The sequence below is a fragment of the Narcine bancroftii genome, chromosome 5, assembly GCF_036971445.1.
Source record: "Narcine bancroftii isolate sNarBan1 chromosome 5, sNarBan1.hap1, whole genome shotgun sequence".
NCBI lineage: Eukaryota > Metazoa > Chordata > Chondrichthyes > Torpediniformes > Narcinidae > Narcine > Narcine bancroftii.
Genome location: NC_091473.1, coordinates 114331647 through 114354155, shown reverse-complemented (window position 1 = coordinate 114354155; position 22509 = coordinate 114331647). Strand labels below are relative to the sequence as shown.

The 22509-nt window shown below is 39.0% G+C and overlaps 1 protein-coding gene across 16 annotated transcripts in view; it reads left to right on the top strand.

The window, feature by feature from the left end:
• Positions 1–22509, top strand: part of LOC138763888 (ERI1 exoribonuclease 3-like) — a 453927-nt gene that overhangs the window by 91459 nt on the left and 339959 nt on the right. For all 16 annotated transcript variants that reach the window (XM_069938825.1, XM_069938823.1, XM_069938827.1 and 13 more), the window contains 2 exons: positions 254–313; positions 3685–3776. In XM_069938825.1, the coding sequence (XP_069794926.1) occupies positions 254–313; positions 3685–3776 (152 nt within the window). The remainder of the gene's footprint in view (positions 1–253; positions 314–3684; positions 3777–22509) is intronic.

Genomic DNA, 22509 nt, shown 5'->3' with positions numbered 1-22509 from the left:
GCAGGTCTGGCCAAGCATCTTTTCCACCTATGGCAAAATCTGTGTCCCATCAGATGCTTACGATTTAGAGAACTGAGTTGAAGCAAATTAATTTTGGTTCTGAGTGATTAGTTTTGATTTACTTTGATATTTCAGAAAATAGTTTTAATCAAGTTTTCAGTCTTTTGTCAAATATGTCACTTTTGTAATAATAATGCTAATTTAATACAATTTACCTGTTTGTAATTGGGTTCTTCATTTTTTCCATTACTAGCTCACAGGTATTGAGCAGTCCATGGTAGACGGAAAGCCAACATTGCCAGAAGTCCTTCAGGTAAATGAAATAATATGTAGTGCCTGATCTTGTTTTGGGATTTTAACAATAATGTTGGCTTATCAAAGCAAGCTTCTCAACAATGTGTGGCCACTATTGAACCATCTGATTTTTATGGAGACCCTGTTCATTGGCATTTGGTTACCCACTGATTTACAATCCTCATTAGAACACACAAAGTTCAGTAATTTACTGATATTAATGAAGATTAGAATATGCAGAATAGCCATTGTATCTCAGTAAAATTATAAATCATGTCAAAAATTGATTTTTTTTGGCCTGAATTTTGCATTCAATAGCCAAGTAATAGCATTCGCTACTGACCTTAAAAAAACCTGCCCTTCAAGATCTGCTGATTGCTGGCACGAGTTTCCCCTTTCTAAAAATGGATTGCTGGCAGTTCCAGATGGTTAATGGGGTCCAACACAAATGATATTATTAAGCTGAGCCACTCTCAGCGAAGAATTCTTAAATGTACCAAATCAAGAAGTAAAAAGAAAGATTTTTAACATACAGATTCAGATGAAAGCTGAAATGTCACAAAAAGATTAAAAGAATTAATTTTATTATAAATAATCAAAAGAGAAGAACAATTTGCACAAGTCCATTTATTTCTTTTTATTTGCAGGTAGATTGTTTTGTAATAATTATAGATTAATGGAACAAACATGCCATTTCAAGCTTTATATATTAAATCAGATGTACTTGTAAAAACTGGAAGATCATTTGTCAGGTCAATGATCTCCAAAGAGTGAGGTGGAGAAGACTTCAGTCTGGCCTGTCAAGAAGTTGTGTTTGACCATCGATGTATTGTCCAGAAGTCAGTGTTAGTTTCAAGGTTTAATGGTGACAAACACTGACAGTTTCACATTACAAATCTGGCTATAATTTTGTTCAATCAATTCTTTATAAAATATAATATAAATAAAACTAATAAAAAGCCATATTGAAAACTTCTGTAATTCAGCATGGTAAAGCAAAACCTGTTAAAGCCATTTGGGATCTGCTATTCACAGCAGACCAATTTAACTTTTTTTTAACGAATGGAATATATACGGTAGTTCATGTTATGCAATGTGTAAAATTGTACCACAAAATTAACAAAAATCAATGTGATAATTTGTGCAAATTAATTATTGCCAAACTTTAGAGATTTTCCTTATTTTGGGTCGATCTGATCTTCAGCATGATTTCTTGTGTCCTCAATCCAAGAGACTTCATTATAGCTATTACACAACTGTTTTAGCCATCTATCATCACTCATGGTCTGATCAAATCTAGCACTGTCCCATAAGAGATTCAAGAAATCTGGAAAGTGACAGCAATTGGTGGCTTTTTTTCCATTACCAATCTTTTAAAACCTTTCTCCCTTTTCATGTTAATGCCAATGAAGAACTTATGGACTTTATTGTCAGGAACATTGACACCATCCTTTCAACTTCCTCTTCCTTGTTGTCCAACATCCATCCTGTCCTGAATCTTCATTTTCCACAGCTTTTTGCATTTTTCTTGATGTACCTGAAGCAAACTTTGTACTCTTCCATTCCTTTCCCAGTTAAATGTTGATCATCCAAATTCCTTTCCTAGCCCTGCTAGCTAAAGTTCTTTGTGATTCCTCCTTCTTGGTTTAGCCTCCCACTTGCTTTCAAAAATATGATCACGCCCCTAAAAATTCATATCAGACTTCTTTGTTGTTATGAGCTAATGAACCTCATTTTCCCTTTTTTAAAAAAAGTTGCATATTTTGTGGCCTGTTAAATTTGAATCCCTCCATTGATGTTTTTAAGAAGTTATAATTATTGTTTTGACTAGCCATGGCAGACTTCTGCCTTATTCCTTTCAATAGTTTTGCTTTCAATGTAACCTTTGAGATTGATCACACAATCCTTCATCATTTTTTTTAATCCCTTTAACCTGTTCTCTTCTTGTCCTTTTTATTCATTTTAGCTCTCCTCTTGTAGCCAAGCCTTCTCAGGTGGTAGGATTTCATTCTTTTTGCACTGTTAACGTCTGGATTTGCCCAGGCATCTTTTGTTTGCCCTTTCCCATCATGCTTCTTGATTCCAAATAAAAGAGATAAGGTTTGCATAGCCCCAGTAATGCCATGCAGGTTTTGTTACATAAATTTGACTTTTACCATGAAGGGCTGCCTGTATGGAGTTTGCATACTCATGACTTTCCCTCAGGCACCTCCGTTTCCACCCACACCCCAAAGATGTGCTGTAATTATATTGGCTACTGGAAGAATTGATGGAAAGCAGAAAATCAAAGGGGAGTCGTGGGGCATGTTGGAGAAAATTGGTTGCAAGGAAATGTGGATGAATGAATGTGATGGAAATTCTCAGAGAGTCAACATGGACTCAATGGGCCAAATAGCCTCCTCTGAGGTCATAAGAAAATATGAACGTTTTTGAACTATTTATGCTGCTGACATTCAGCATTATTTCTGTACCATTCCTTAATGCTATATTCATTATGTTGCTTCCATTGAGAAGGCCAAAGGTCTGTTCAAAGTGCATTCTGCCTACCTTAAATTGCTTTTTTTCTTTGATTTCCAGCTGAATTTTTCTTTCATTTCCTTCAGAAAGACCAAACTATTTTCATTTGCTGAAAGTTCATCTATTACTTCTTGTGGAGGATGTTCTGAAGCTAACATGACTGGCCGTATCTGGCCTTTTAAGATCTGGATCTTCTACAGTTCCAATCCACTCTTGTTTAACTGACTTTTACAGATTTTCAGCCCAATATAATTTTATAAACTTGCTGAATTTGTATCACCACCTTCCAGTCTGAAATTCAAAATGCTGTTTCCCTCTAACTATTTGTGCCTAGCTCTCTCACTTTTGCTGTTTGATGGTTAGTTTCACTTGTTAGAATTCCCATCTTAAATATTTCTGCTTCCTTGTATTGTTAGCTTTCTCAACTTGATTCAAGATGTTATGAAACAATCTATTTCTCTATTCTGCTTTTATTAGAAGAATAAGAATGTCTTAAATACCAATTAAATATTAAAATAAAGTGTAAAATACTTTGGAGAAATTTTTACATGGAGAGGGTATAATTGTATAACTTTGTCCCATGGAATGGTTGAAGAGGATAGTATTGGGGCATTTTAAGAGAATATGAAAGAGTTGTATTGAAGTAATTACACTGGGATAGAGCAGTTGGACTAAATTACCCATTTTGAAGTGAAATAGGTTTTTGCTAGATCTATAGATGAATGAATGGCTTGGGCAAGGGCCTGTTTCTGTGCTCCATGACTCTGATTGCATACAAATATTAATTAAAATTTAGTGACTGCATTTATACCTTGTAACTGCACTTGATTTTATTTTCATCTTTTTGCTTTTTGTGTTTTTTTTTAAAAACAGATGGTTGATGACTGGATGAGAGAAAAAGGATTGCTGGATCTCAAAGTCAATTCCATATTTGTAACATGTGGAGATTGGGATTTAAAAACGATGTAAGCATTTAGAATTTATAATAATAGATTGTTAGGGGATTTTTTTGAAATAGTTCTTTGTTACCTCCTTTACCAGAATACGTCCTCCATTATTGTGGACTTTATACTTTTTAATTAATTTATGAAACATGGCTTCATTAGTAAGAGCAACATTAATTACCCATCTCTTATTGCCCTCAAGATCGATTGTAGTTCTGGTGAAATTACTCCCAAAATTCTTTCTTTCTTTCTTTGACTTGGCTTCGCAGACGAAGATTTATGGAGGGGTATGTCCACGTCTGCTGCAGGCTCGTTGGTGACTGACAAGTCCGATGTGGGACAGGCAGGCACGGTTGCAGCAGTTGCAAGGGAAAATTGGTTGGTTGGGGTTGGGTGTGGGTTTTTCCTCCTTTGTCTTTTGTCAGTGAGGTGGGGAATGCTAGCTAGAGAATTCCAGGATTAAGACCAAGTAATGATTAAAGAATGACCATACATTTCCAAGTAAGGATCACTTGGAGGAGATTCGGTAAGTGGTGGTGCTCGCATGTAGTCTTTTCCACATGACCTTGGTCTTTGAGAATGTGGTTTGGGAGGTGCTGCCGAAGTAGCCTTGATGACTATGCAGTACATCCAAATCTATCTCTTTAGCATCTTAATTTGAATAATGACAACTTTTATTCCATAATCTCCTTGTAAAGCACATTAAAATTTGAAGCAGTGCTGAATGCAAATCAAGAGGAAAAGTGTTTGGCTTATTGAAATAAAGACAATGGAGCGGTGTCTTAAATCATGAATGTGAATGGGAGAATTATGAAGCAAAGATTATTCCAGTGTTGGGGAAATGAAAAACTTGTATGAGTACTGAAGACTGAAGTAGAACAGTGAAATTTTGGACTAAGTTACAACTGGGTAGAAATTTCTGCAGACTTCTTGCTTCTTTTGGTAAGTTGAGGTAGGGGAGCTGCTTCAGGTAACACAAGAAAAATTGTAGCTTCGGATGACAAAAATAATGGACATGCACCTGAGGAAAATGGGTATAAAAGTCCAAATTTGTTGTTTACCTTGTGATGATAGTTTCAACAATAATTGGGACATATACTGGCCCATTAATGGTAACATTTTAGGTGCTGTCAACTTTAAAATAGCTTTTGTAGGGAACAAAATGATGGCTTGTTTTGGACAGTTGATTAAAGGTAGACCCAGTTATTGGTCCTAAATAAATGTAGGACCGAGTTTCAATTTTCATGCACATTTATCTGTACATCTTGGCATTGAATAGTATGTCCAGCAATTTTGAAAGGAAACTGACTGCAAAAAGAGTCCAAAAATGTTTTGCATATATTTTTATGAAGTTGCTATGGCTCCTCTTGACTTCATAAAAATACTGAGGTTTGTGTTGACCTAAATTCTTCACCCTTTGCACCAGTCTCCACATCAAGACCTTACCCATTGGCTGGTGTGGACCCATGTAAACAAACTAAATGTGATGTCTGTCCAAAAAATGCAACTTATGGAATTGAAACCTGAGCCCTCTAACTTTATTCAATCATTTGGACCAGATGATAAACAGTCTAAAAGCTGTTTCATTTTTCTGGAGACCAATTTCTTTAGAAGGTAAATGCTGGCTGTATAAATTTTAAGATAGACAATCTATTGATTTCATGCTATTCTTCCCGTCAACTGACAACAAACATGCTGTAGAACATGATAGAGCAATACAAGCATTAAATTTTCTTGGCCTTTAATTTTATGAAGTGATTTGATAGAGTAGATTCAAAGAAAAATTTCCAATTTTGTGGGAGCTCCAAAAATAACCTTACCCAATGTTACTTTTAAATTAATAGTGAATTTAGGAGAAAAGTGCTGCCTGAAAGTGATGACAATGGGAGCTTTGATCTGTGGAAAATGACGTAAATAGCATGGATCCATTAAAGACAAAATTAGATAAAAACATAAAGGAAAGTTAGAGCAAGAGAACATGAACAAAGGAACTTTTAAAGCTGTGAAATCAGGGTCATTAGATAATGTACACAAGCAAAAAGACATAAAAGCTTTAAAATTCTAAGCTATAGGTGGTGTGAGGAGTTGAGCATCATTACTGTTTGTGAAGATTAAATGAGCATTGAATGCAGTAGATAGGAAGAAGCACAAGTCAATTGCTTCTTCACTTGGAAGGATTATGAGAGGAACAGTTAGGATGGAGACCCAGCATCCTTTTCTTAGGATGACAGTGGTAAAGAGAAGAACAGGCTGATGCCAAAGAAATCTCTGTCTCCACTTGATGATGGGACCCCTTGCATGACCGCGGCAAAGGTGAGGAAAACTCGACAAGGTGAACCCACGAAAGATAGCGGGACTAGACAACATACCCAGTCAGATTCTGTGGGAATATGCAGACCAACTGATGGGGTCCTTATGGACATCTTCAACATGTCACTGCAGCAGTCCTTTGTCCCCATGGGTTTCAAGACAGCCATCATTATCCTGGTACCAAAGAGGGTGACAGTAATAAGCCTCGATCACTATTGCACAGTGGTACTGACCTCTGCTATTACAAAATGCTTTGAGTGTCTTGGTGATGGAATGGATCAAAGTGCACCTCTCAGAGACATTCACCTACAGATAGATCCATTCCGCTGATGATGCTATAGACTTGTCCCTCCACTCTATCATGTGCTACCTGGAGAATAACACCTTCTCTGCCAGGCTGCAGTTCATTAACTTTAGCTCATACAATCACATCCCAGAGGCTCATGGAGAAACTATCCTCACAGGGACTTAACATCCTTCTCTGTAACTGGATTCTGGACTTCCAAATGAAAAAACAACAGTTTGTCCCTTTGGCAGCAGAACATTGAGCACTGACACACTAAGCATTGATGCACCTCAGGCTGTGAGCATAGCCCACTCTTGTTCATGCTACTGACCCATAACTGCAGTGTTAGATCCAGCTCTAACAGTCGTTGTCATTTGCAGATGTGACAAAAAAAGATGATTCTGGACTGGGAAGGCTGGATGGATTACCCTCCACTACACATTATTAGTCCAGTAGTGGAAAGAGCAGAGAGCACCAAGTTCCTTGGAGTCCCCTTAAGAAGTGACCTAGCCTGGACATAAGAAATCTCCTCATTTGTTAGGAAGGCACAACAATTACTGCACTTCCTGAGAAGAACGAGGGAGGCAAGGCTTCTGGCCACTATCATGTCAAATTCTGGGCGGCACGGGTGGAATAGCGGTTAGTTCGACATAGTTACAACATCAGCGATTGGGGCTGGGGTTCGAATCCCACGCTGTCTGAAGTTTGCATATTCTACCCGTGTCTGCATGGGTTTTCACTGGGGACTCCAGTTTCCTCCCACTGTTCAAAACTTACCGGGGTTGTAGGTTAATTGGGTGTAATTGGGCAGCACGAGCTCATGGGCTGAAATGGCCTGTACCATACTGTATGACTAAATTTTAAAAAAATGTTTACAGGAGTTCTATCAAGAGTGTCCTTTCTGTTTGTATCACAGTGTGGTACATTTGCTATAGAGCAGTGGTTTTCGAACTGCCCCCCTAAACTTATGTTCCACCTTATGTACTCCCTATACCATATGTTCTCTGTGATTAGTAAAGGATTGCTTAAGGTGGTATGTGGGTGGAAAGAAAAAGTTTGAAAACCACTGTTTTAATCGTACCTAATTGACTTCTTATGTGCATGGTTTCACAACTCCAAAGGAAATGGGCCAATGACAAATTTTCTCAAGCAAAATATTTCAGTAACAATTGGTCTAGAGCAGTGGTTCTCAACCTTCCCTCTCCATACCACCTTAAGCAACCCCCTACTAATCACAGAGCACTTATGGCATAGGGATTGCTTAAGGTGGAATGTGAGTTTAGGGGGCAGTTTGAAAACCACTGCTGTAGAGCATCAGATTGGAGGTTAATCCTCGGAACCAGAAGAGGGGCAGGAAGGATCACTGGGATCTCCCTTCCTCCCCTTTTCCCCACCTGGAATCATCTAAAGAGGGATCGCACATGTGGAGACCCCTACCACCCGACACACAGCATCTTTAAGCCACTCCTGTTGGGAAAGATATACAGGAGATTCAGAACCAGAACCAACAGGCTGAGAAACTGCTTCTTCCCAGGGGCAATGAGGCTGCTGAAGAACAGATGAACTGATCGTACAAACCCTCTGTGACTTGCCTGTTTATTTAACAATAATAATTATGTATTTAAATATTTGTATGCAAGTACTGTGCATGTGTATTGTTTGTCTGTATATGTATCATGTCTGTTTCTGTGTTCGCAGTGTAATTGCACCAAGGACCAGAGATTGCTGTTTCGTCAAGTTGTGCTGTGCAATCAGATGACAAATAAATTAGAACTTGAATTAAACTACCAGAAGTCATCTGTATAAAGTGATAGGCAGAAATTTAGAAGAGATATTAGGGGTAATTTTTTTTTAACACAGAGAGTAGTGGATGCCTACAATGCATTGCTGGGGGTGGTGGTGGAAGCTGGTACAATAGGGACATTTTAAAGACTCGTGGGATGCAAGAAAAATAGAGGGCAATGGGTGTGAGATACGGAAAGTTTAGATTGTTGAGTAGGATTATGTTGATCGACAAAATATTGTTGGCCGAGGGGCTTGTACTGTAATGTTTATGATTGAGCCTCTAGTTAGTGGACAGGTCATACACCAGGGCAATAGAGTAAGCATATTTGAAGATAGCAAAACCACAGTGATTTTGGGTTCATTCCATCAGAGATATTCCCTCTGCTTTCTGTTTTCCTCAGAGAAACATAATAAGTGCAGATGCTGGAATCTTGAGTGAACAAAAGAGGCTGGAGGGTCAGGCAATGTTCTTGAAGAAAAATGGGCAGTTAATATTTCAGGTTGGGATCCTTGTTTTTACTTCTGGCCAATGGTCTTTCAGTTGGAATGCTAACTTGCTTTCTCTTCCTGCAGATTTTGGCTGATCTGACCAGCGTTTACATCTTTTTGTGTTTTTATAATTCAGATTTTGATATCTGCAATTTTTAAATTTCCATTTGCTCACATGTCAGAAAAATGTCAGAATTTAAATCCAAAAAGAGTACAAGAAATGTCTTAAAGATAGAGATGTGAAGAGATTGGGGGAGCGGGGGGTGTGAAGTGGATAGGCCATCACTTGACACCAGAAGCACTTCTACCAATGTCATGGGATGATCAAGAAATGGAAATTGCAATTCATTGCAAGTATCTTTCCAAATAATTAGACTGGTTAAAATGTGGCGGGTTAAGGTAATGAAAGGATTTGAAATAAATAATTAGAATTTTAAAATGGAGTCATTAATTGAACAAACAATTTTAATGGCAAAGAAGCATTGGATGAATAAAATGCACTGAGTTGGCCCATCAGTTGTCAAGTTTTAAATTGCATCAAGTTTACAGAGTAATAAAAGAATAAATTACGATTGCAATGGAATTCTAAAATCTGCAGATATCCAAAGCTTGGAGGAGGACTTCAATAAAAGTGAAGATGGGGAGTGTCTGACACTCAAGGTTATAGAAATAGGCAGGCTTTGAGAGATCAAGGCACATCTTGGAGTCAAATATGGCACAAATATTGCAGACAATTTTAGCAGAGTTGGGGATTGGCAGTTGGGAAATTGTGAATTGAATGTCAGTGGATTCAGTCATTATTATTTGCAAAGATATAACTAGAGACAAAAATGATCCAGTGCTATATGTCAAAAAAAGTAGTTAGACAATTTAAATGCAATGGAGAGAACAACAGAGGTGGTGGAAAGATTAAAGTGGGTGATAATGGTATTCAGATGGAAGCATACTGGATGATTTTTCTGAGGGGTGAGAGATACTGAAAATAAAAATAAAAATGGATAGAACCAGGCCAGTTAAGTCAATCCAGCTGGGTGACTACAGTTTTACCCTTGTCAAAGACCACTGGGCAAGAAGGATGAAAAGCAGTAGATTACTTTTCTCCCAATCATATGGGATAGGGATCGTGATAGTTTAAAATATTTCCGTACTGTGGCAGGTTGGAGACTTAATTACATGGACAGAAATTAGTTGTTTCAGGAAAAAAGTGTTCATGAAGTTGGAGGGAGAGAGGAGGAAAATTATAACAAATTTCCACAGGAAATGGAAGTTGGAGAAGTTAGTAATCAACTTTTTTCATGAGAGCATCAATGATGTCACATTTCTAGGAGGGAAAACTCGATTGTACGAGGTAATGTGAAGGTGGGTTGGGGCATAGAAGGGAAATAATATTAAAGAGCAAACAGTTGCATGCATCAAGGGGCAGAAAACTGAATTAGCACCGAGAATTTCAAAGAGCATACATATTTTCTCTTAGCAACTAAGATGTTAGAAAATAAATTCAAGAAGGAAAAAAAATATCAAAATTCAATGTCAAAAATTCAACTGGGGAATTAAAATAGATTTGTTTTATTTATAATACAAACTTAAGGCTTAAATTTCTTAAAAGTCGAGCTTTTCTGTTAGTGGGGTCATTAATTTTTAATTCCCCTTCAGAAACAAAACACATGATAGCATAATAATCTCTCAACATGCACCTCAGTAAATCCTTAACCTGTGGTAAATTCTTAACCCTTTTGAAAATTTTGGCCTGTTTTGTAATAAAAATAGTTACCATGCAGTTTTATACTTTTTAAAAGAAATAATTTGAGATATGTACTTTCATATTGAAAATATGTAGTCAAGTATTAAATGCTATGTTTGAGGTTATATGCAGCAAATTTGTTTTTCACATTTTATATCCAGGGTCAGAATTGAGCATTCCTATGAATTAGATGTCAGTGCATTCTCAGGGTACTGCAAGTGAACCACACAGTTCCTTTCACCCATGGATCAATTTTCTTTCCAATAAATTAAATGTTTAAGTGGGCTTAAATTTTAAATATGGCAACTTAACACAAGTTAAAATAACTTGATGAATAGATGAATGTGAAACTTGGAGACTTCATATAACAGAGCTGCATAGTTTATGATAAAAGGGTCTAATTACTAATAAACAGGATAATTGCATGCATTCGTCTTTTAAATTTGGGATCACATGTAATTGTAATGAAACCTGTTTTTGTTAATATTGAAGTCCAAAATTTGCTGAAATTAAATGACAATTGATGAGTTACAAATGTCAATATTAATGCTCAAATTACAAAAATAATAATTTAAATTTTAAATCATTTAGTCTTACAGCACAGTAACAGGTCATTTCGGCCCACAAGTCCGTGCCACCCAATTTACACCAAATGATAGAATAATTGCCCACAAAACACACAAGAGAAATTTGCTGTGTAATTTATGGCATGCAAATAAATGTCCTTTATTTAGGTATCCATTGTAGATGATCTTGATGATGGCTATGGTACACTTTTAACCACATGATAAATGTCAACCAGCTTCTGATCCAGAGGAATCATTAAATCAGGAAGTGAATTGTTGGAGATTTTGCCTTTTGTGGTATTTGTTTTGCAGTGATACCTTGCACGTAGTTTCCTTTCACATCTGCAGCCTCTTGAAGACATTGACAATGATCCTAAGGGCAATATTCATAACTTTCAAAAAGGATCAACATAAGAGGATGGAATTCAGGATAATTTTTCTCTTCAATATGCTCCACTATCCCCTACCATAGTGCACACATGTAAGAGCATAAAAAGCTACAGTACAGTACAGGCTCTTAAGCCTTTTGTGTTGTGCCGATCTAATGAACTGCCCAAAATTTCCCTACTGCAAAATTCTGCTCCTTTATTTGTTCAATGTACCTATCTCATGCATTGCATATAAGACAACTCATGTCTAAGATGACTCCCAGAATTTCCACTTAATATGTAGGTTTTGAGCTATACTTGTTGTATAAGACTACCCCAAGTCTGGCATTTAACACTGACTAGTGGAGTGATGCTGTCACAATATTTTAAAAGCAGTTAAGATTTAAATTTTATTAGCTTTTTATTTAAATAATCCACCGTCAGCTCCCTCAACAGGCCTTTTAAAGCCTGTATAGAGCTGATGGCAGTTGGACTCGATGGATGAACACCGTTGAGGACCACTGAGACTTCATTTTTAAGGTTCAGATTTTATACTTGGCATGTAAGATGAATCCTAGATTTGGGGTGACATGTTCAGCAACACATAAGGTATATAATAGTCTCTTAAAAGATCCTATTGTAACTTCAACCACCACCATTGTTAGCATTCCATGCACTCACCACTCTCTGTGTGGAAAAACTTGCTTCTTGCACTCCCTGTACCAAGCTGTAGTGTGGATGGTGGAGAGTCATGTGGCCTCTTTGTCTGGAATCTGGTGGTAAGATTGTGGAGTCATGTGACTGTTCTGGCTGGAGCTTAGTTGGAATTCATCTCTCTTGCCAATCGAGGGTTAGATCTGCCCACAGGTGAGGCTGATGGATGATTGGTCTTTGCAGGCCACGTGGATGGGTCTTGCATTGAAAAAGTCAAGCATGTGCAGTCTCTGCTCTCTCTTTGTTTGCTGCTGCTGCATGGAGACCATCACTCAACAGGTGCAGGGCTTGGGCAGCTCTGGGGTGGGCCATGGTTGGGGAGAGGGCAATGCAGTGGGCCCATCCTGGATACTGAGCTGTGGGAGATGGTGGAGACCAGGTTCATTTGATACACTTGATATTTGTAATTCATTTACTGTTTGTTCATGTGCTGTGCCTGCTAGAGATAGAGAGGGTTGATGGTACTGTGTGTTTAACCCTCATGTTCTCAATCGGGAGTTGAGAATTTTTAGCAGTAATTTATTCATGCTCGATGTGTAGTTGTTTGTGTATTATTGCTGTATATTTTTTTTGTTAGTTGTGACCATTGCTGAACTCCAGGCTGCGAGCTACGGGCAGCTCCGAAGGGCCGACTTAAAATGGGCTCTTCCCAGATCCCGAGCAGCAGCGACACTGGAGATCAGATTCATGTGTATGTACTCGTTAAAAATGAGACATTCCCTGCCTGTGGATGGTGGGTGCTGATGAAGTTTAACCCTTGTGCCTGTGTTCTGTGTATGTTAGTCTATGTGAGTGTAAGCCCTTTTGTGAATTCCCTTGTGCACAAATAAAGCTCACTGTTTGTTGATAACACAGGTCCAGCCTTGATTCTTTTTGAGCCCATCAAACGCATTCTTTAACACATTTGGTGCTACAAGCAGGGTTCAAGGAGTTTCAACTGGACCCATGCGAGGGTGATGATTTTGCACACATTTAACCAATGTAATAATTCCTTGTAACCATCACATGCGTGCACACTCCCTGTTGTTTTTGTGTGGTCAGGCGGAGCGGCCTACGGTCAGGCAGAGTGGCCTGTGGTTAGGTGGAGTGTCAAGTCTCCTTGTTGGAAAAGGTGCACCAAGAAGGGAGAAGGTTTTGTAATGCCCTGGGAAGATAATCGTGTGTGTGGACTCACTGTTGTCTGTGTGTGTCCCTTGCTGCGCCCTTTTTGAGAGGTGGTCAGATGGAGTGCCGGGTCTCCTGGCTAAGAAAGGGACACCGAGAAGGAGAAGTTCACAGCACACGGACTGGAAAATATGCAATGGGTAGCATTACCAGGGAAAATGGGTTTTGTGGAGCAAAACAAGCTACAAACCTACACAAGCAAGACCCCCCCCCCAACTCTTCCTTCGGTACATTGACAACTACATCGGGGCGGCCTCATGCACCTGTGATGAGTTCGTCAATTTCATCAATTTCGTGGCCAATTTCCAACCTGACGTCAAACTCATCTGGTTCATCTCTGATCACACTCTCCCTTTTCTGGATCTTTCTGACTCCCTCAGGAGACAGACTCTCCCCTGACATTCATTACAAACCCTCTAACTCCCACAACTACCTGGACTACACGTCCTCACACCCTGTCCCCTGCAAGGACTCCATCCCCTTCTCTCAATTTCTCCGTCTCCGCCGCATCTGCTCCCAAGGTGAGATCTTCCAGTCCTGAACCTCTGAAATGTCTGCCTACTTCCACAGATGTGACTTCCCCTCCACCACTATTAACTCGGTCCTCACCTGCATCTCCTCCATTCCCTGCTCATTTCCCCAACCCACCCGCCCCCAGAGACAATAAACACAGAATCCCCCTCGGCCTCACCTACCACCCCACCAGCCTCTGCATCCAACACATTATCCGCCAGAATTTCCGGTACTTACTACAGGACCCCACCACCAGACACATTTTTCCTTCTCCTCCCCTCTCAGCCTTTTGTAGGGACCGCTCCCTCCGTGACTCCCTTGTGCACTCTTTGAGGATATAATGAGTGTGCTAGATAGAAGGGAACAGGTTGATGTATATTTGGATTTCCAGAGATAAGATGCTGCACAAGAGAATTATCAATGTTACAGATGAATGGAGTCGGCAGAAATATATTGGCACGGATTGAAGATTGGTTAACTGATATAAGACAGAGAGTCGAGATAAATGGCTGTTTTTTCTGATTGGCACACAGTGGTAAGCGGGGGGCTGCAGGGATTGGTGGTGGGCCCACAGGTGTTCATCATTTACATTGATGATTTGGTAGAGGGGTCAGAGTGTCGTGTAGCCTAGTTTGTGGATAATTCTAAATTGAGTGGAAAAGCAAATTGTACAGAGGATTTAGAGAGGCTGCAGAAGGGTAAAAGTTAAGTTAGGTGAGTGGACAAAGATCTGGCAGATGGAGTACAATGCTAGTAAATGCGAAGTTATCCACTTTGGCAGGAAAAATAGAAGAGCGGATTATTATTTAAATGGTGAATGACTGCAGCATGCTGTTGTCCAAAAAGACTTGGGAGTATTTGTGCGTGAATTGCGAAAAGTTGGGTTGGAGGTACAACAGGTTATTAAGAAAGCAAATGGAATGTTGGCCTTCATCGCTAGAGGAATTGAATTCAAGGATAGGGAGGTCATGCTGCAATTGTACAAGTTACTGGTGAAGCCACACCAGGAGTACTGTGTGCAGTTCTGTTCTCCATACTTGAGGAAGGATATACTGGCCTTGGAAGCAGTCCAGAGGAGGTTCACTAGGTTGACTTACGAGGAGAGACTAAATCGCCTGGGTTTATACTCATTCAAATTCATAAGAATGAGAGGAGACCTTCTAGAAACATATAAAATTATAAAAGGGATAGAGAAGATAGAAGCAGGAAAATTGTTTTCACTGGTAAATGAGACCAGAACTAGGGGACACAGCCTTAAGATTCAGGGAAGTAAATTTAGGACAGGGATGAGGAAAAACGGTTTTTCCCAGAGAGTAGTGAATCTTTGGAATTCTCTGCCCAGGGAAGCAGTTGAGGCTACTTCATTAGGCATATTGAAGGTTCAGTTAGATAGATTTTTATGTAAAGAAAGGAATTTGTGGATACAGGGAAAAAGCAGGTAGGTGGAGTTTAGTCAATGATCAGATCAGCCATGATCTTATTGAATGGTGGTGTAGGCTTGATGGGCCAGATGGCCTACTCCTGCTCCTATTTCTTGTGTTTTCATTCTCTTTAGATGTTCTTGATAGTGGGGAGAGTTTTGCCTGTGATGTCCTGGGCGGTGCCATTACCTTTTGGAGGGTTTTATGTTTTAATATCCATTTTGCACATTATTCTTTTTATTTTCTTATTTCAAGTATCTCTGTGTTATTTGGAGCCCAAGTGCATTCTATTGAAATCAAAAACATCTAATTGAAAACTGGCTCTAAAGTTAAATCTTTCAGCTAAATGAAGAGTGAAACTTAGCAGGCAAAGGTAAAGCAAGGTTAGTCTCCAAATCAATGTTTTCGTCAAACAGGGAGACATCAACACTAGATGGAGTGGTTTTATCTGTGACAAAAGCTTGATCATGCCTTCACATAGTTTGAATAGAAACATCAGCTTTGCCTTTCAAATGATCACAAAAAATGTAAAAATCAATGTTCAATTTTTCATGCTTGGTTAATATACTGGAATTTGAGATTTTATTCTACTTGCTTGCTTGCATGGGGTGGGGGGGGTGGGGGATGTTATTTTTTGTTTTTGTTCTCTAAGCATTGTTCACAAGTCTGTGTAAGTTGTCGATGGACCCATTCTCAAACGACTATAATACTTGAAATGTGTTTCAGTAAATTAATTCTTGGAACTTGAACAAAATAATAAACTGTTCAACTGTGAATATTTATCCTTCTATCTAATTTTCTCTTCCTTTTATATTTATTGTTTCCTTTTTTTGATGTCTTGTGAGTTAATTAAACATTCTTATTTGTGTGTTTTATGTACTTGGGAAGCTTCAGGAGGCGAGACTTTCATTGCATCTGTATGCTATTTATTATTAATTATCTGACAATGGCAGGAATTAAGTGACATAATTGTTGGAATGAATTTTGATGCAATGAATGTCATCCTTTGTTTACAAGAGAAAGGAGGTGTTATTGGAGTAGATTTTGTGAATTGTTGGGCATTCCATTATCATCTGATTGTGCAAGTACAACATAATGAAACCGTGTTCTCCGGTGCAAAAACATGCAAACACATAATCAGGCAAGATACCAGACAAGTGATACATATGTAGTACATAGACACATATTGTTTAATGAATACTAGATCTTGGAGGGTTAATATGAGCAGTTTGTTCAATCTCTCAACAGTCTCATTGCCTGTAGGAAGAAGCCGTTTCTCAGTCTGATGGTTATGTCACTGAGACTTCTGTATCTCATTCCCGATGGGAGTAGCTGAAAGATCCTGTGTGCAGGATGGTAGGGTTTCTCAGTGATTTTGCATGACCTCTTCAGACCTATATCCCATAATATCACATCGATGGGGGAGAAGGAGACCCCAGTGATCCTCTCTGCTGCTCTCACATTCCTGTGGATTAAGCTCCGATCCATTTCTCTGCAGCAACTGTACCAAACTGTGATGGAGCTCCTGTAGAAAGTTGACAGTATGGTGGCTGGTAGCCTTGGCCGCTTTGATCTTCTCAAGAAGTGCCGTTACGACTTCCTGACAAGTGAAGATATGTTGTGTGTCCAGGATAGGTCACTTGTTAAATGGATTCCAAGGAACTTGATGTTATTTACTCACTCCACTGCTGAGCTAGTGTAGTCCTGAAGTCTACGATCATCTCCCTTGTCTTGCCCACGTTGAGAGTCAGGTTATTCTTGCACCATTTAATGGAATTATCCCCCCTCTTCTCTGCAGTGCGACTCATTATTGCTGATGATGTCAGATCTGTTGGAATTGGACCTGACATTGCATTTGTGGGTCAGTAGCATGAACAGGAGCGAGTTGAGCACATAGCCCTGAGGTGCTCCAGCGTTCAGCATGATGGGGCTCGATGTTCTGCTGCCAACTTGGACAGACTATGGAAGACTTCCATTAGGAAGTTCAGAATCCAGTTACAAAGAGGGGTTTTGAGGGCCAGCAAGGTCAGCTTCTCCACCAGCCTCTGGGGAATGATTATATTAAATGCTTACTTGAAGTTGATGCACAGCAGCCTGGTGTGGCAGGCATCATTCTCCAGATGGATCAGAACAGAATGGAGGGATAGGCTGTAGCATCATTAGTGGAACAGTTTCATCTCTTGGTGAATTGAAATGGGCCCAGTGCCTCTGGGATGTGCATTTTGATGCATTCCCTCACCAGACAAGGCATTTCAGAATGGTAGAGATAAGTGTCGCAGAACAGTACTCATTGAGGACTGTTCTATCACCACCTTTGGTACTGGAATTATTGTACCTATCTTAAACTCCATGGGGACAATGGACTGCTGCAGTGTCATGTTAAGGATGTCGGTTAGGACCTCTGTCAGTTGGTTTGCACAGTCTTTCAGCATCTGACCAGGTATGTTGTCTGGTCCTGCTGCTTTGTGAGGATTCCCCTTGGATGGGGTTCTCCTCACTTCAGCCGCTATGCAGGGGACCCGTTCTTCAGGGGGACATGAAGCTTACTTCGCCCTCAGCCTGTTCTTTTCATCGAACCATGCATAGAGGATGTTCATCCTATCTGGAAAGGATGTATCGTTGTCTTTAACCTGCAAGGTGGTTTTTTGATCTGTTATGGTCTTGATCCCTTGCCATACGAGCCTCATGTTGCATAGTAGCCTATGGATTTTCTGTAAATACCCACATTTTTACTTCTGGATTCCAAGGGAGACCACAAGTTCATAAGGTCTGACTGGGTTAACTCTTTGTCTAATCCTGATGCCAGCCCACTTGCCGCGCTTTTTCCTTCTCACAGCACTTTAGACAGCCTCCCATGCATCTCCAGTGATCTGTACCGTAGTCTGCTCGCTGCTCGAGTAAGTTAAAAGTGCTCAGATTCTTACTGATCTCATCTGCTGGTTTGAAAGTCTTGTTCAAATTTTTTAGTTTCATGAGGGTTTCCCGATTATCGAGAGTATGCAATGGGTTTAGGATTTCAACGTTGTGAGGAGCTGTAGTGGTGGCTGGAACCTCTTGCACAGCCTTTTTGGTAGCCTATAAAGTAGCCGAGTAGGCGCGACTGTTTAATTCAGACCAAGTGTGATGTTGTTAACTGTTTAATCTTTGATTGCATTAAGCTCCATAAGTATTGTGACAAAATTCAATCATCCACTGGACTTGGACAATTATAAATGGTTTAAGGGATCAGGAGATGAGTTAATCACTGCAGAGTACACAGTATTTGTCCTGCTTTTATATTCAAGTTCATAGGGACAAAATCAGTTGAACATTTGGTCAGCTGAGTCACTTAAGAACCAAAATCTAACAAGTCGAAGTAGGTTTTATTAATCTTGTGTCTTTGTTGTTGTACTAGATTAACAACCTGTAAATTCCACTTGGACAAATGATGAAAATGTTATAGATATTGATATCACAAAAAAATGTTCCACGAATACTATACCTTTGTACATTAAGGTTCATGAAACATCTTATTTGCATGATGTCTGAGAAATTGAAATGAGACAAAAACTATTTAATTCGATATTTAATTGTGGTCATAACTAAATTGACACTACTTGTGTAATAAAGATGAAAAAAAGAGAAATGATGTTGGAACATTTGTCTTCAGTCACAAGGAGGTGACTAAATTGTCAGCATGTGACAATTTCAAACCAATAGGGAACTGAAGCATGTGAGGATGAATATATGAGGATCAACGATTTTCTGTCATGGATTAGACTTCAGAAAAAACTAGTAATTCACTTTCTTTGGTTACTTTTTAAAAAAAAACTTTGAATATCAATTCGCTGACAATCATTTCTAACTTAATACCCTCCTAATGTTCCCCTGGGCTGTATCAGGTCTTCAGTTATGAGTGGATTGGGCTGAAACCCTCGAAGGTAAAAACGTAATTAGGTTTGTTTCACTCACAGACACAGATGGGATAAATGCTGTTGTTGGCAGGGAATCTTCCAAGTGTGTTTTAAAGTCTGCTGTGTTCTGTTTATCATCAAAACTTGTTTTTTTTTCTGCATCAACTCTGTCTCTGAACCACATTATTGGTAGTGTACTTTATTTTGTCATGGTTAAACATGCCTTTCTTGCATTCCTGCAATAAACAGAATGAAAACTAATTCAATTTGCTCCTGTTATGTTTAAATGTAAATAACCTGTTCCATCAAACTGTAATATTTCTGTAAATAAATGTGAAGATTTAATTTTTTATATTTCACAGACACAATTTCCCATGTTTGACTTCTATAAATAAAACTTACCATATGTCTAATTGTGTCCAGGAACTCTGAAGTAACAGTACAGTTGACAGCTTCATACAATATTTACTGAGGCCTGGAAGTTGTCTATGTGACCTCTGGGCCATTCGGTTAACTGTCACACTCTTGGATTTTAATGGAATCATTTGTCCACTGCGCCAGAGATTTCAACTTTATAACCACTGGAGTCCAACCAGTTTTCACCTTTAGTAACCAAAGTAACGTGCTTTTGAGAGACTGCCTTTAAAAAAGACATTAAATGCTCAAACCGATGTCTCCTTTCAAAATAGCGAGGCTGATGCCAGATTTCATTAGCACTCGATGACAGCTGCCATGGAGTCAAATTTTCTATTTTCAGAGCTCTTGATGCCAAAATTCCATTTCATGGGCACTGACATTTAGCACTGATGTGCTGCTCACACACTTGTTACGCTGCAGATGGAAATGGCAAAAAAAAAGCCCTCTGTTTAGAAACATATAAGTGCTTCACAACAAAATCTGTGCTCAGTCATCACCCAGAGAATGACCTTAAGGAACAATTGCATGCACACACGTTAGATCGAAGTGACAGACAGATGAATTGGAAATGTTTATAGCAAGAGCAGGTGGTTGGATATGCTACAATTTGGTAATTTACCCCAGATTTTTTTTCTGCTTGTGTTTTTTAATCGTTTTCTTCTTCCAATCAAAATTAAATATACCTTTGTTGTCCAGCAGCCAGGAAATCCACAAAAAAATTCACAATGTTTTACCATCCCTTGTCTTTATTACAATCTTACATATACTGTAGTCTTTCTTCAGGGGACGGTAGAGTAAATATTACATGAGAATGTTGCTTAAGCTATAATTTATCCATTTAATTAAATAATAAATGGTTATTTAAATACATGATCAATTTCTAGTTATTTTTTTTACTTGTCTTCTATGGAAGATTGAAAATAATGGTCATTTTTTTGTATTGGACATCAGCTTGAACCAGAATTGTACAAGATGACAAGCTTATTAGTTCAAGTTTATTTATCATCCAATTGTACCAGTACAACCTGACAAAATAATGTTCTCTGCTCCATGGTGCAAAACAGTGCAAATGCACATACAGTCATAACCCAAATACAGATAAAAATGCATATGCACAGTACATATGTTAAAATAAATATTAGATTCTTGGAGAGTTGTTTTGGCAGTCCAATGCCCATGGGAAGAAGCTGTTCCTGTGCCTGGAGGTTCTGGCATTAATACTTCTGAAGCTCTTTCCAGACAGGAGTAGCGAGAAGGTTCTGCTTGCGGTATGGTAGGGTTCCTCCCTGATTTTGCAAGCCCTCTTTAAACAAGGATTCCAGTAAATAACTTTTTTTGTGGGGGGGAGGGGTTTGGAAGAGGGAGACCCCAATGATCCTCTTGGTTGCTTTTAGGGTCTTGTGGTTTGACCTCCAAACTTATGCTCTACAACAACCATACCACATTGTGATGCAGCCAGCTGGGATGTTCTTGATAGAGCCCCTGTAAAAGGTTGACAGATGATGGCCGGAAGTCATGCTTGCTTCAGCCTTCTGAGGAAGTGCAGTTGGTGTTGCACTTTCTTGACGATGGACTAGAAACTTGGTGCTCTCCACTACCAAGCTATTAATGTTTAGTAAGGATGTTCATCAACAATCATCTCCTTTGTCTTGTCCATCCACATTGAGACTCAGATTGTTATTCTGGCACCATTTCAAGAGATTTTCCACCTCCTTTCTGCAGTGCAACTCATCATTGTTGCTGGTGAGACCAACTACTGTCGTGTCATCTCCAAACTTGATAATGCTGTCGTGGGACAGTGGCATGAATGATGAGAATACTGAATGACAAAAGGAACTGCTCACATTAACCATCCGAGACTCATATTCATGAAATAATATTTATTTGTATGTGTGTGTGTGACAACAATCCCAATAGAGCACTTTAATGGGGATAAAGGAGACTCCAGTAATGCCCTTTGTCACTCTTGTGGATTGATCTCTGATCCATTTCTATGCAGCAATTGTCTCACACTGTGATGCAGCTGGCCAGGATGCTCTGGATAGAGCTCCTATAGAACCATGCCATAATAATGGCTGGGAGCCTTGACTGTTTATCTTCTCAGGAAGTGCAGTCGCTGTGGCGCCTTCCTGACAAGTGAGGAGATGTTGAGTATCTACAATAGGTCATTATTTAAGTGAATTCCAAGGAACTTGGTCCTCTCCACTCTCTCTATTACAGGGTTGTTGATGTATAGTCATTCCTGGTCCTTCTGAAGTCCACAATCATCTTGTCCATATTGAGGCTCAGGTTGTTACTCTCGCGCCATTTCATGAGGTTTTCCACCTCCTCTTTGCAGTGTGATTCGTCATCGTTGCTGATGAGGACATCTACTGTTGTGTCAACTGCAAACTTTTAAAAAAATTTTTTATTTTTCACACTATGAACCATACTGACCAAAATACATACAGACATTTTTCTCTTGAATATATACAGTGTCATTTTCTCCCCTTAACCCCCTCCCTTCCCTCCCTCCCTCTCCCCCCTTCCCATTTATTCAAAGTTCAATCTATAAGATACATTAAACCTGTTAAACAATGTCGTCACTTAATAAAAATAAACAAGAAATTTTTGTCTTTTACTTTTATATACTGAGTCAGTTCATTTCGTTGTCTTCTCCTTCTGTCATTTTAGGTGGTGGAGGTCCATGGTCGGATTTCTCTATTGTATTTCATGTATGGTTCCCATATTTGTTCCAATATTATGATGTTATTTCTTAAATTATATGTTATTTTTTCTAATGGAATGCATTTATTTATTTCTATGTATCATTGCCGTATTCTCAAGTTGTCTTCTAATTTCCAGGCTGACATAATACATTTTTTTGCTACAGCTAGGGCTATCATAATAAATCTTTTCTGTGCTCCATCCAAATCGAGTCCAAATTCTTCATTTCTTATATTACTTAGAAGAAGATCTCTGGGTTTTTTGGTATATTGCTTTTTGTGATTTTATTTAATATCTGGTTTAGATCTTCCCAAAATTTTTTCACTTTCTCACATGTCCAAATTGTATGTATTGTTGTTCCTGTTTCCTTTTTACAGTGAA